The 14841-nt window shown below is 44.3% G+C and overlaps 1 protein-coding gene across 3 annotated transcripts in view; it reads right to left on the bottom strand.

Annotated features, from left to right (window-relative positions):
* Positions 1 to 14841, bottom strand: part of LOC106607972 (pleckstrin homology domain-containing family G member 1) — a 130563-nt gene that overhangs the window by 21670 nt on the left and 94052 nt on the right. For all 3 annotated transcript variants that reach the window (XM_014205508.3, XM_014205511.3, XM_014205510.3), the window contains exons 3-4: positions 7463 to 7563; positions 6728 to 6797 (exon numbers count right to left, since the gene is read on the bottom strand). In XM_014205508.3, the coding sequence (XP_014060983.1) occupies positions 6728 to 6797; positions 7463 to 7563 (171 nt within the window). The remainder of the gene's footprint in view (positions 1 to 6727; positions 6798 to 7462; positions 7564 to 14841) is intronic.

The following is a 14841-nucleotide window of genomic DNA, read 5'->3' as shown; positions in this document are numbered from 1 at the left end:
CTTAGAGTCAGCGTATAGATCGATGTTATTCTCTGAGGCTGCCCGGAACATTTCCCAGTCCTGAAGCATGGATTCCAATTGGTCAGACCAGCGTTGAATGGTTCCAGTCACGGTTACATCCTGTTTGAGTTTCTGCCTATAGGCCGGTAGGAGGGAGGGCCTTGTATGCATCGCAGAAGTTAGAGTAGCTGAGGAGGTATATACACAGCTGTGACGATAAATGACGAGAATTCTCTTGGGAGATAATATGGTTGGCATTTGATTGTAAGGAATTCTAAGTCAGGTGAACAGAAGGACTTGAGTTCTTGTATGTTATGGTTACACCATGAGTCGTTAATCATGAAGCATACACCCCGCCATTCTTCTTCCCAGAGAGATGTTTATTTCTGTCGGTGTGACACAAACCCGGTGGCTATACCGACTCAGACAACATATCCGGAGAGAGCCATGTTTCCGTGAAACAGAGAATGTTACAATCTCTGATGTCTCTCTGGAAGGCAACCCTTGCCCTAATTTCTTCCACCTTGGTGTCTAGAGACTGGACATCGGTGAGGAGTATACAAGTGTGGTTCCTACCGTGAAGGATGGAGCTGGAGATGTGATGGTACTTTGCTGGTGACACTGTCAGTAATTTATTTATGATTCAATGCTAACTTAACCAGCATGTCTACCACAGCATTCTGCAGCGATACGCCATCCCATTTGGTTTGTGCTTAGTGGGACTATCATTTGTTTTTCAACAGGACAATCACCCAAAACACACCTCCAGGCTGTGTAAGGGCTATTTGACCAAGAAAGAGAGTGATGGAGTGCTGCATCAAATGACCTTGCCTCCACAATCACCCGACCTCGACCCAATTGAGATGGTTTTGAATGAATTGTACCGCAGAGTGAAGGAAAAGCAGCCAACAAGTGCTCAACATATGTGGGATCTCCTTCAAGACTGTTAGAAAAGCATTCCTCATGAAGCTGTTTAAGAGAATACCAAGAGTGTGCAAAGCTGTCATCAAGGGGAAGGGTGGCTACTTTGAAGAATCTAAAATATATTTAGATTTCTTCAACACGTTTTTGCTTACTACATGATTCCATGTGTGTTATTTCATAGTTTTGATGTCTTAACTATTATTCTACAATGTAGAAAATAGTAAAAAGAAAGAAAAAGAAAGAAAAACCCTTGAGTGTCCAAACTTTTGACTGGTGTGCGCACATGCACGCACGCACACACACACCATCCAAAGTATATCCAGCACATTGGGTCCTCCTGATTGAGTCCAAAACCACAGCAGGCATTTACACACTATGTATATATATGCTATTTAGCAGACGCTTTTATCCAAAGCGACTTAGTCATGCGTGCATACATTTTACGTATTGGGTGGTCCCGGGAATCGAACCCACTACCCTGGCATGTCAAGTGCCATGCTCTACCAACTGAGCTACAAAGGACCACAGTAGAAACCCTGACATCAGAGACCTGGCCGTGTGGTGCCAGGACAACAACCTCTCCCTCAACCTGATCAAGACAAAGGAGATGATTGTGGACTACAGGAAAAGTGGAGTCCACAATCAGAGAAGCAGGTTGAGAGCTTCAAGTTCCTTGTTGTCCCCATCACCAACAAACTATCATGGTCCAAACACAATAAGACAGTCGTGAAGAGGGCACGACAAAGCCTCAGGAGACTGAAAAGATTTGGCATGGGTCCTCAGATCCTCAAAAGGTCTACAGCTGCACCATCGAGAGTATCCTGACTGGTATGGCAACTGCTCGGCCTCCGACCCTCCGACCGCAAGGCACTACAGAGGGTAGTGTGTATGGCCCAGTACGTCACTGGGGCCAAGCTTCCTGCCATCCAGGACCTCTATAGCAGGTGGTGTCAGAGGAAGGCCCTAAAATGTTCAAAGACTCCAGCCACCCTAGTCATAGACAGTTCTCTCTGCTGCCGAGCATGACAGTGTTACCGGAGCGCAAAGTCAAGGTCCAAAAGGCTTTTTAACAGCTTCTACCCCCAAGCCATAAGACTCCTGAACAGCTAATCAAAGGGCTACCCAGACCCCTCTTTTACGCTGCTGCCACTCTGTTTATTATCCATGCATAGTCACTTTAACTCTACCTACCTCTACCTATTACCTCGACTAACCGGTGCCCCGGCACATTGTACCGGTACACCCTGTATATAACCCCCTGTATATAGCCTCAATATTGTTATTTTACTGCTGCTCTTTAATTATTTGTTACTTTTATATATATTGATATATATACACAGTTGAAGTCGGAAGTTTACATACACTTAGGTTGGAGTCATTAAAACCCGTTTTCAACCACTCCACAAATTTCTTGTTAACAAACTATAGTTTTGGCAAGTCGGTTAGGACATCTACTTTATGCATGACACAAGTAATTTTTCCAAAAATTATTTACAGACAGATTATTTCACTTATAATTCACTGTATCACAATTCCAGTGGGTCAGAAGTTTACATACACTAAGTTGACTGTGCCTTTAAACAGCTTGGAAAATTCCTGAAAATTATGTCATGGCTTTAGAAGCTTCTGATAGGCTAATTGACATCATCTAAGTCAATTGGAGGTGTACATGTGGATGTATTTCAAGGTCTACCTTCAAACTCAGTGCCTCTTTGCTTGACATCATGGGAAAATCAAAAGAAATCAGCCAAGACCTCAGAAAATTGTAGACCTCCACAAGTCTGGTTCATCCGTGGGAACAATTTCCAAATGCCTGAAGGTACCACGTTCATCTGTACAAATAATAGTACGCAAATATAAACACCATGGGACCACACAGCCATCATACCGCTCAGGAAGGAGATGCGTTCTGTCTCCTAGAGAGGAACGTACTTTGGTGCGAAAAGTGCAAATCAATCCCAGAACAACAGCAAAGGACCTTGTGAAGATGCTGGAGGAAACAGGTACAAAAGTATCTATATCCACAGTAAAACAAGTCCTATATTGACATAACCTGAAAGGCTGCTCAGCAAGAAAGAAGCCACTGCTCCAAAACCGCCATAAAAAAGCCAGACTACAGTTTGCAACTGCACATGGCGACAAAGATCGTACTTTTTGGAGAAATGTCCTCTGGTCTGATGAAACAAAAATAGAACTGTTTGGCAATAACAACCATCATCATGTTTGGAGGAAAAAGAGGGCCGCTCGCAAACCGAAGAACACCATCCCAACCGTGAAGCACGGGGGTGGCAGCATCATGTTGTGGGGGTGCTTTGCTGCAGGAGGGACTGGTGCACTTCACAAAATAGATGGCATCATGAGGCAGGAAAATTATGTGGATATATTGAAGCAACATCTCAAGACATCAGTCAGGAAGTTAAAGCTTGGTCGCAAATGGGTCTTCCAAATGGACAATGATCCCAAACATACTTCCAAAGTTGTGGCAAAATGGCTTAAGGATAACAAAGTCAAGGTAGTGGAGTGTCCATCACAAATACCTGACCTCAATCCTATAGAAAATGTGTGGGCAGAACTGAAAAAGCGTGTGCGAGCAAGGAGGCCTACAAACCTGACTCAGTTACACCAGCTCTGTCAGGAGGAATGGGCCAAAATTCACCCAACTTATTGTGGGAAGCTTGTGGAAGGCTACCCAAAACGTTTGACCCAAGTTAAACAATTTAAAGGCAATGCTACCAAATACTAATTGAGTGTATGTAAACTTCTGACCCACTGGGAATGTGATGAAAGAAATAAAAGCTGAAATAAATAATTCTCCATTATTATTCTGACATTTCACATTCTTAAAATAAAGTGGTGATCTTAACTGACCTAAGACAGGGAATTTTTACTAGGATTAAATGTCAGGAATTGTGAAAAACTGAGTTTAAATGTATTTGGCTAAGGTGTATGTAAACTTCAGACTTCAACTCTATGTATGTGTGTATATATTACTTATATATTTTTTACTGAACACTTTTTTTCTTAACTTCTTAAAGCATTGTTGGTTAAGGGCTTGTAAGTAAGCATTTCACTGTAAGGTCTACACCTGTTGTATTCGGCGCATGTGACAAATAAAATTTGATAATACAGCAAGGCAGAGATGGAATCTGATTTCTGCTCATCTTTGATCTGTGAGGACATTTTCTAAATTACATTATCAATCACTCCTGATATAACATAGATATAGATTAATAGTAGGGACATTTGTATTCGAACACTTGTGTGAATATTCATTTCTACGGGAATGTTTATATATTCCCATTTTAAACAGATTCTTACACTGAAAAGGTATTTTCTAAATTAGATTAAAATATCCATGTGACGTTGTTACATTCAAAAGATATACCATGACATTTCTAATTATTAATTAAATAAAACAAAAACCTTTCCAATGTAGTTATGACAAGCATGGTGCACCATATAAAAAAAGGTAGCCTTCACTTGTGTAGCTTGTTGTTTATCTTGGCCAAAAAGGCTCAAGATAAATGTGTAGCAAGTGGAGTGAGAGTTCACTAATGCAAGACTGAATCAAATCTTAGTGAAATGAGAAGGAGTAGGCTATAACATGCAACCAACCGGTATAGCTGTTGTTTTATCTAAATGGGGTTGGGGAGAAAGCACAGCATGTGGCCTCAATTAGCCTGGCTAGCTATAGCTGGCTGGCTTTGCTATTTAGCTAGCTTCTCTAGGCTACTCCAGTCAAGACAGGCACTGTTATATGGGATGATAAATAACATTGTGGTTGCTCAAGTTAGCTATTCTTGGCTGTAGCCGAGTCGCCTTGGCATCTCTCTCCTTCCGTCTGCTCGCTACACACACATGTATTTCGAATATGCAACAACAATTCAGGATACTATTCGAACAGTGAAATTGTTTAAAACCCCCCATCCCTAATTAATAGTGAAGTTTAGATCATCTCAGAACAGCAAGGCAGAGACTGAACCTGAGGATTTCTGCTGAGCTACCATAGATTTAGATTTATATATAGTACATCTCCAGACTGTGCTGCTCATCATTATTATGATAGGACTAAACCATTATGGGATGTTATATAGTAATTGGTTTTGCTTCTGTATCGACCGGCTGGCATGCTGAGGGGTCTAGACTGGAGAGAGGAGCTAAGGGTTAGGAGGTCAGCTAAACGCTGAAGTGGACTGAAGAGGAAAGATTCTTTTCTACCAGATGATAAAACATGATGTTCTTGTTTTAATTGTGCAACAGTGGTGCAGTCAGCATGTAGGGACCCATAAAGACTAGGCTGCTTACTCAACACATTTCACTGAAAGCAGGGTAAGGAACATAAGGACAGATAGACGATTACCTCCAAGAGGAGGAGGGAGGGATTTATGGTCTGTTTTTTCACTCCTTCAAACGCTTTGCCGAGTTGTGACTAAGTTGGGGGGGGGGGGGGGGAGATTGTCTGCAACGAACAAATGTTTCCAGGCAGTTGTCTGGCTACTGACCCAACACCAATTCATGACCCACACACACACACACACACACACACACACACACACACACACACTACAATAATCAGGGAACGTTTCTAAATGCACGCAACCTCTATTTTATGGTCACGTAACAGTGATGGCACACACTACTTTGGATAACTGCAATCAAAAGAGTGCATGATTGAAATTGTACTAAATATGTAAGTAAACACACATTTAACATATGTGTAAAGTGACTGTGATAAGGCCACCTACAAACCACAGAGGCCCTTGATTCATTACTAGTGTATTGTAAAATATACTAAAGAAAAATATAAAACGCAACATGTAAAGTCGGCTTCATGTTTCATGAGCTGAAATAAAAAGATCCCAGAAATGTTCCATATGCACAAAAAACGTATTTCTCTCAAATGTTGTGCACAAATTTGTTAACATCCCTGTTAGTGAGGATTTCTCCTTAGCCAAGATATGCCACACCTGTCAGGTGGATGGATTATCAAGAAGCTGATTAAACAGCATGATCATTGCACAGGTGCACCTTGTGCTAGGGACAATAAAAGGCCACACTAAAATGTGCAGTTTGTCACACCACACAATGTTGTCGCAAGATTGCGGGCGCGTGCAATTGGCATGCTGACTGCAGGAATGTCCACCAGAGTTGTTGCCAATCAATTTTGAATTCAGACTGTAAAGCAACAACATGTGGAATATGTCAAGGGGTATGAATACTTTTGAAGTGATTTATTGTGGTATGGGGATGATGAATATGTGGAGCATGGACTGGGTACAACTTCAACAAGAGCTACTATCGTACACACTGGCACAGACCACAGTGAAATGACTAGTGTGTTTGTGCATGTCCAGAGTGATAAACTCTGTTTACAGACAGATTACTGTGTACTTATTGTGGTATTGGTAAAGATACGTCTGTTGAGTAAGTGTTAGTATGCAGTTATCATGAAATAGAATGATTTAATGTAGAAAAGAATTGGAAAGAAGACCAAACACAGTTATAGACACACCACACACACACACACACGAGAGGAGAATAGTTTTTTTCTCAGTTGTTGAAGTACTACCATTAGCCCTCACCAGTAAATGGTGATTATACATTTTGCCAGCCCTTAAATTTCCTCAGAAATTGTGCTTCTCTGTCAGTATGACTAAGTATGATTACGATTTTGGTTAGTTTGTAACCTAAATAATGTTGTGTGTGTGTTACATGTTTTGGAGTGTTTTTTGTTCTGAACCAGCTGTTCAGACAGGCTTCAACAAGAAAGAAAAAGATGAGAAAAGAAGAGAAAGAGACTTACCTTGGCTACGAAACACTCTGCAATGGCCACAGGGTCCGAATTACACTTTTCCAGGTCATGAAGCAGATCTCTGTAAACCCCAAAAATGATCACATCAGCATATCAGTACTTTAACCACTTGCACACCACACACTTAATTCAATCATTGGCATACAAACTGAGAGTTACCTTGGTACACACTTATCAAACTGCTCCCCATCGCTCTTTGTTATAAACAACAAAAATGTTCAGGAACAAATATAACTTGGGACACAGTATTAGGTCCTAGGGTACTCTGCTTACAACAAAAAGTAACTTCCGTCAATTGAAATGGGTTGTGTGTGTGTGTCCCTAATTCTTATTGGTTGATGGATATATGGTCAACTGGTGTAGCCATTGTTACAAGTCTAGGGAATGAGGTCATTGTAACTGTAAGGACTTTGTGTCAAACCAAACTCCCTCACTATGTGAATTCTCTCTAGGTTTTTCTCTCCCTCCCTGTGTTGCTGTATGTCTTTATGTGACAGCTGACAGTCTGAGTGACTAGGCTTCCAGCAGGCCTGGTGGTTTTGAACATACACTCCTCAGATGGACAAAACAACACGGACACACAATGTTGATTGGTCACTGGCCCCCCACACATCGACAGGTGAGACAAACTATCCTCATTCTGTAGATTCCTTGGATACTGCAGTCTGTATTTGTTTTGGGGGTGTGTGTGTATTTCTGTGTGTGTGTGTGTATGTGTGCGTTTACCTATTGAAGTGGTAGATGTCTCGGATGTTCCCGAATAGAGAGCCTCTCTCCTCTGAGCTCAGTGCTAGGCAAGACTGGTTACTGATACACTCCAGGTAATCCTACAGAGAGAGAGAAAAAAATATGTTTTTTGAGAAACAATGTATGTGATTTCATGCAATTGTACTTTTGACTTCTAAATTTATGGTTTTTGAAATACATTGCCAATTACAGAATATATTTCATGCCAATAAAGCATATTGATTTAAGTGAAAGTGAGCGAGAGCAACAGACACAGAGAGAGAGAGAGAGAGAGAGAGAGAGGGAAAACAAGAGACAGCGACACACAGACAGACACAGAGAGAGAGACAGCAAGAGGCAGCGACAGAGACACACAGACAGAGACACAGAGAGAGAGAGAGAGAGAGAGAGAGAGAGAGAGAGAGAGAGAGAGAGAGAGAGAGAGAGAGAGAGAGAGAGAGAGAGAGAGAGAGAAAGAGAGAGAGACAGCAAGAGGCAGCAACAGAGAGACACAGAGAGAGCGAGAAAGAGAGAGAGAGAGAGAAAGAGAGAGAGACAGCAAGAGGCAGCAACAGAGAGACACAGAGAGAGCGTGGTCAGTTATGACACCCACATCAAAGTGTTTTGAGGAATATCTCATCAACAGTCATGCGAGAGGGACAGTATGACTGACATGCTCCCTGGCGTCATTCTACCAACCCCCCACCAACACGCACTCTGAACACACACACTATGAAAACACTCTCCACTTATAAATACACACAGCATCGTAAACACTTTGAGACCACATACACTTATCACACTTATTCAGCACACATTCAATCTGCTTTAGATGAAGAGCATTCCTGTCTAGTAAAACAACTGGGCCCACAGCCCACTTCTCCCTGACTTCAGTCCAGTCTTAACCTGTCTACTTAACTAGAGACTATTCAGTGGGTACTCCTCTTTGTCCAGATGGCTGTTTGACCAGCACAGCAAAATGTCTAAGGGCCTACAGTATTCACAGATGGACAGTGTCCAAAGCTAATAGGATAGGATACACTGGTGAGAGGCTTGTAGAGAAGTGTTTAAGGAACTGAGGCTGTGTCTGTTCAGACAGCATCTTATCCCACCATCTAAGCCATCAGTCATGACATGTTCAGCTACCAATAGTGATTATACGCCTCAGCTTTCTCTCCACGCGTACACAGACACGGTAGCACATGCACACACACACACACACACAGTCTCACCCTCATCTTGTTTCTCTTTTCGTCTCCGTCTCATTGACAGATGGGATAAGTACATTCTCTCACACTGACACCATCTACAACTGAAGTCGGAAGGTTACATACACTTAGGTTGGAGTCATTAAAACTCGTTTTTCAACCACTCCACAAACTTCTTGTTAACAAACTATAGTTTTGGCAAGTCGGTTCGGACATCTACTTTGTGCATGACACAAGTAATTTTTCCAACAGTTGTTTACAGACAGATTATTTCACTTATAATTCACTGTATCACAATTCCAGTGGGTCAGAAGTTTACATACACCAAGTTGACTGTGCCTTTAAACAGCTTGGAAAATTCCAGAAAATTATGTCATGGCTTTAGAAGCTTCTGATAGGCTAATTGACATCATCTAAGTCAATTGGAGGTGTACATGTGGATGTATTTCAAGGCCTACCTTCAAACTTAGTTCCTCTTTGCTTGACATCATGGGAAAATCAAAAGAAATTAGCCAAGTCTGGCCGTCATAATGCTCAGTGAGGAGACGCATTCTGTCTCCGAGAGATGAACATACTTTGATGCGAAAAGTGCAAATCAGAACCACAGCAAATGACCTTGTGAAGATGCTGGAGGAAACAGGTACAAAAGTATCTATATCCACAGTAAAACGAGTCCTATATCGACATAACCTGAAAGGCTGCTCAGCAAGGAAGAAGCCACTGCTCCAAAACCACCATAAAAAAGCCAGACTACGGTTTGCAACTGCACATGGTGACAAAGATCGTACTTTTTGGAGGAATGTCCACTGGTCTGATAAAACAAAAATATAACTATTTGGCCATAATGACCATCGTTATGTTTGGAGGAAAAAGGGGGAGGCTTGCAAGCCGAAAAACACCATCCCAACCGTGAAGCACGGGGGTGGCAGCATCATGTTGTTGGGGTGCTTTGCTGCAGGAGGGACTGGTGCACTTCACAAAATAGATGGCATCATGAAGGAGGAAGATTATGTGGATATATTGAAGCAACATCTCAAGACATCAGTCAGGAAGTTAAAGCTTGGTCGCAAATGGGTCTTCCAAATGGACAATGATCCCAAACATACTTCCAAAGTTGTGGCAAAATGGCTTAAGGATAACAAAGTCAAGGTATTGGAGTGGCCATCACAAATACCTGACCTCAATCCTATAGGAAATGTGTGGGCAGAACTGAAAAAGCATGTGCGAGCAAGGAGGCCTACAAACCTGACTCAGTTACACCAGCTCTGTCAGGAGGAATAGGCCACAATTCACCCAACTTATTGTGTGAAGCTTGTGGAAGGCTACCCAAAAAGTTTGATCACAATTAAACAATTTAAAGGCAAAGCTACCAAATACTAATTGAGTGTATGTAAACTTCTGACCCACTGGGAATGCGATGAAAGAAATAGAAGCTAAAATAAATAATTCACTCTATTATTCTGACATTTCACATTCTTAAAATAAAGTGGTGATCCTAACTGACCTAAGACAGGGAATTTTTACTAGGATTAAATGTCAGGAATTGTGAAAAACTGAGTTTAAATGTATTTGGCTAAGGTGTATGTAAACTTCCGACTTCAACTGTTTATCTGCAGGCTACACAAAGTAGCCAACCTGTGTCTCACCCCCCCTCCCCCTCTCTAACACACACAACACTCTTAGATTGTTTGGTGTTTGGTGAGGTCATCCTCTCCCAGGGGGGGAACTCTGACTGAACCATTGTGTAAAATAGAAGTAGGGGTCAAGGTTCTGAGGTAAGAGGAGACAGTTTGGAGGATTTAGGGGTTCAGGGCAGATATGGGGGTTTCAGGGCAATGGTTTAGGTCCAGGTTTGGAGGTAAGAGTTGGGTTAGAGATATGGCTTTAAGTTAGGATAATGGTGGTCGGTGGAGTCACGGTACGGGACCAGGGTTATGTTTAGGGTTGGGGTTGTTGGCCATGGTTAAGGTGTAAGGTGAGACTTTATTAGCCATGTGACCTGCCCTGACCCAGTCAATCAACACAGCCTAATCTGAGCCTGATCACACACACAAAGTGTTAAACCCCACCCCTTCTGGTCCCCACAAGGATAGCAAAACCAAACACGCACATCTTGAAACACAAACACAATTCCAAAACACACGCACACACACCTCCAGCTATGCTTCTCAAACATTTGAGACTCTATATAAACTGAAATTGAAGATTGCCCATGTTACACATTAAGACATACAAACTTTCTCTCAATTTCTCTAAATCTAACATACACCAACACCCAGTCTCCTCACTCCATACGCCCACATGAAAACCAGTTCACTAGAACATGCTAACTCCTCCATATTCCATTTCTGGAATCCCATAAGCCTCTGCTGAGAATTCCCAGAGGTGCTGTGATTTTTCCTGGTCAACATCGATGTGTCCCATGTCAGGGACTAGAGCAGGGGGAATGGGATGAAACGTGTCCCATGTCCGGGACTAGAGCAGGAGGAATGGGATGAAACGTGTCCCATGTCCGGGACTAGAGCAGGGGGAATGGGATGAAACGTGTCCCATGTCAGGGACTAGAGCAGGAGGAATGGGATGAAACGTGTCCCATGTCCGGGACTGGAGCAGGAGGAATGGGATGAAACGTGTCCCATGTCCGGGACTAGAGCAGGAGGAATGGGATAAAAGATGTTCCCCATGTCCGAGACTGGAGCAGGGGGAATGGGATGAAACGTGTCCCATGTCCGAGACTGGAGCAGGGGGAATGGGATGAAACGTGTCCCATGTCCGGGACTGGAGCAGGAGGAATGGGATGAAACGTGTCCCATGTCCGGGACTGGAGCAGGGGGAATGGGATGAAACGTGTCCCATGTCCGGGACTGGAGCAGGAGGAATGGGATGAAACGTGTCCCATGTCCGGGACTAGAGCAGGAGGAATGGGATAAAAGATGTTCCCCATGTCCGAGACTGGAGCAGGGGGAATGGGATGAAACGTGTCCCATGTCCGGGACTGGAGCAGGAGGAATGGGATGAAACGTGTCCCATGTCCGGGACTGGAGCAGGAGGAATGGGATGAAACGTGTCCCATGTCCGGGACTGGAGCAGGGGGAATGGGATGAAACGTGTCCCATGTCCGGGACTGGAGCAGGGGGAATGGGATGAAACGTGTCCCATGTCCGGGACTGGAGCAGGAGGAATGGGTTTCTCCAGGGTTCTCTGTGAGTTCGTATGGAGAAGCCTGATATGCTGATTAAAACACAGTTATTCAGCTAGGGAAGGACAATCACAGTGTACAGACACACCATATATAGGTTGTATCTACCATGCACTACTCACATACAGTTACAGTGCATCTGGAACGTATTCTGACCCCTTGACTTTTTACACATTTTCTTTACATTACTGCCTTATTCTAAAATGTATTGAATAGTTTTTTTCACCTCATAAATTTACACACAATACCCCATAATGACAAAGCAAAAAAACTGTTTAGACATTTTTGCAAATGTATTAAAAATAAAAAACTGAAATAGCACATTTGCATAAGTATTCAGTCCCTTTACTCAGTACTTTGTTGAAGCACATCAGCCTTAAGTCTTCTTGGGTATGACTACAAGCTTGGCACACCTGTATTTGGGGAGTTTCTCACATTCTTCTCTGCAGATCCTCTCAAGCTCGGTCAGGTTGGATGGGGAGCGTCGCTGCTCCGACACAATCCTGTCTCGGAGCTCTACGGACAATTCCTTCGACCTCATTGCTTGGCCTTCGACCCCATGGCTCTGACATGCACTGTCAACTGTGGGACCTTATATAGACAGGTGTGTGCCTTTCCAGATCATGTCCAATCAATTGAGTTTACCACAAGTTGTAGAAACATCTCAAGGATGATCAATGGAAACAGGATGCACCTGAGCTCAATATCGAGTCTCATAGCAAAGGGTCTGAACACTTATGCAAATAAGGTATCTGTTTTGATTTGTAATACATTTGCAAACATTTCTAAAAACCTGTTTTCACTTTGTCATTATGGGGTATTGTGTGTAGATTGATGATGGGATGCACTGTACATATACATGCATCATGTGCCCCACACACAAACCACTGCACACATCAATGCACATACCAATACAAACACACTGCTTGTGCAGGCCACATCCCCGTCCGTCGTTGACAGATGGAGCGCAGGTGAGCCCACAGGAGTCTGGTTAAATATTTGTGTTTGGGCCGTCACCCCCTCTAACCCTGCGGAAAGCACCACGCAAGGGATTCTGGGTAACGGGTGGAGGGTGACAGCTCTGATGCCGAGTGGCCACGGTGGATAGTAGCACTATACTGTACATGGGTGGTGGTGGTGAATATGATGGTGTTACACCCACTTAATGTGAAGTGATATGGGACCTGCTGACAAGCGCTAGATATAGAAGGGCAGTCTGCTCTGAATGTAATCCACTGATGATGAATAGCATAAGTGTTGGAAGTCTTGACAGAGATTGACATTAATAAGGGGGGAGAAAGGGGTAAATGATGGTTCTGTCTAAAAGTGTAGTGGAAGAGTGGGTGTCCGGCCGCATAGATCTGATAAGGGGGTCTTGTTGACTAGCTGAGTTAGGGGGTCCAGGTCTAAGGGGAGTATACGTCTTTAAAGTGAGCTCTGCTCAGTGTTTAGCTAACCTACTTTAGAAATTGTTATTGCAGCTCTAAATCCCTCTTCCTACAGCACCGCTCTCCCATTCCTATTCTCCTCACCCTGAACGGAGCGAGGAGGGATGGTAGGGGGAGGGACATCCATCTTGGTCCCTGTGACAGGTTGGGAGGGGTGAGGAAACAGTTTCTCCGACAACTCACCCACCCACCCTCTCTTTCTGAAAGGACCAGTTTCCTGCTGGTTGGGACCTCTGATGACAACTATTCCGCCCAAATCAACTTCTCCTGTATATGGGTGTTGTCTATGAACACTCTATGGACACTCATCTTGACCCCCGTTCTTTCATACACAGGTCCTGACTGGTATGATGCTGTTCAGTAATATACTAGTATCTGTCTTCCTACACTGCAATGTTCCATCCAGTCCTTCAGCAGTCCCAACAGGGTTTCATCTCCAGTCCTCCAGCAGTCCCAACAGGGTTTCATCTCCGGTCCTCCAACAGTCCCAACAGGGTTTCATCTCCGGTCCTCCAACAGTCCCAACAGGGTTTCATCTCCAGTCCTCCAGCAGTCCCAACAGGGTTTCATCTCCGGTCCTCCAACAGTCCCAACAGGGTTTCATCTCCAGTCCTCCAACAGTCCCAACAGGGTTTCATCTCCGGTCCTCCAACAGTCCCAACAGGGTTTCATCTCCGGTCCTCCAGCAGTCCCAACAGGGTTTCATCTCCGGTCCTCCAACAGTCCCAACAGGGTTTCATCTCCGGTCCTCCAACAGTCCCAACAGGGTTTCATCTCCAGTCCTCCAACAGTCCCAACAGGGTTTCATCTCCGGTCCTCCAGCAGTCCCAACAGGGTTTCATCTCCGGTCCTCCAGCAGTCCCAACAGGGTTTCATCTCCGGTCCTCCAGCAGTCCCAACAGGGTTTCATCTCCGGTCCTCCAACAGTCCCAACAGGGTTTCATCTCCAGTCCTCCAACAGTCCCAACAGGGTTTCATCTCCAGTCCTCCAACAGTCCCAACAGGGTTTCATCTCCGGTCCTCCAACAGTCCCAACAGGGTTTCATCTCCGGTCCTCCAACAGTCCCAACAGGGTTTCATCTCCGGTCCTCCAGCAGTCCCAACAGGGTTTAATCTCCAGTCCTCCAGCAGTCCCAACAGGGTTTCATCTCCGGTCCTCCAGCAGTCCCAACAGGGTTTCATCTCCGGTCCTCCAGCAGTCCCAACAGGGTTTCATCTCCGGTCCTCCAGCAGTCCCAACAGGGTTTCATCTCCGGTCCTCCAACAGTCCCAACAGGGTTTCATCTCCGGTCCTCCAGCAGTCCCAACAGGGTTTCATCTCCGGTCCTCCAACAGTCCCAACAGGGTTTCATCTCCGGTCCTCCAGCAGTCCCAACAGGGTTTCATCTCTGGTCCCAACAGGGTTTCATCTCCGGTCCTCCAACAGTCCCAACAGGGTTTCATCTCCGGTCCTCCAACAGTCCCAACAGGGTTTCATCTCCGGTCCTCCAACAGTCCCAACAGGGTTTCATCTCCGGTCCTCCA

This window comes from Salmo salar, chromosome 06, assembly GCF_965601325.2.
Source record: "Salmo salar chromosome 06, fSalSal1, whole genome shotgun sequence".
Lineage (NCBI taxonomy): Eukaryota > Metazoa > Chordata > Actinopteri > Salmoniformes > Salmonidae > Salmo > Salmo salar.
This window is presented reverse-complemented; position numbering and strand designations above follow the sequence as displayed.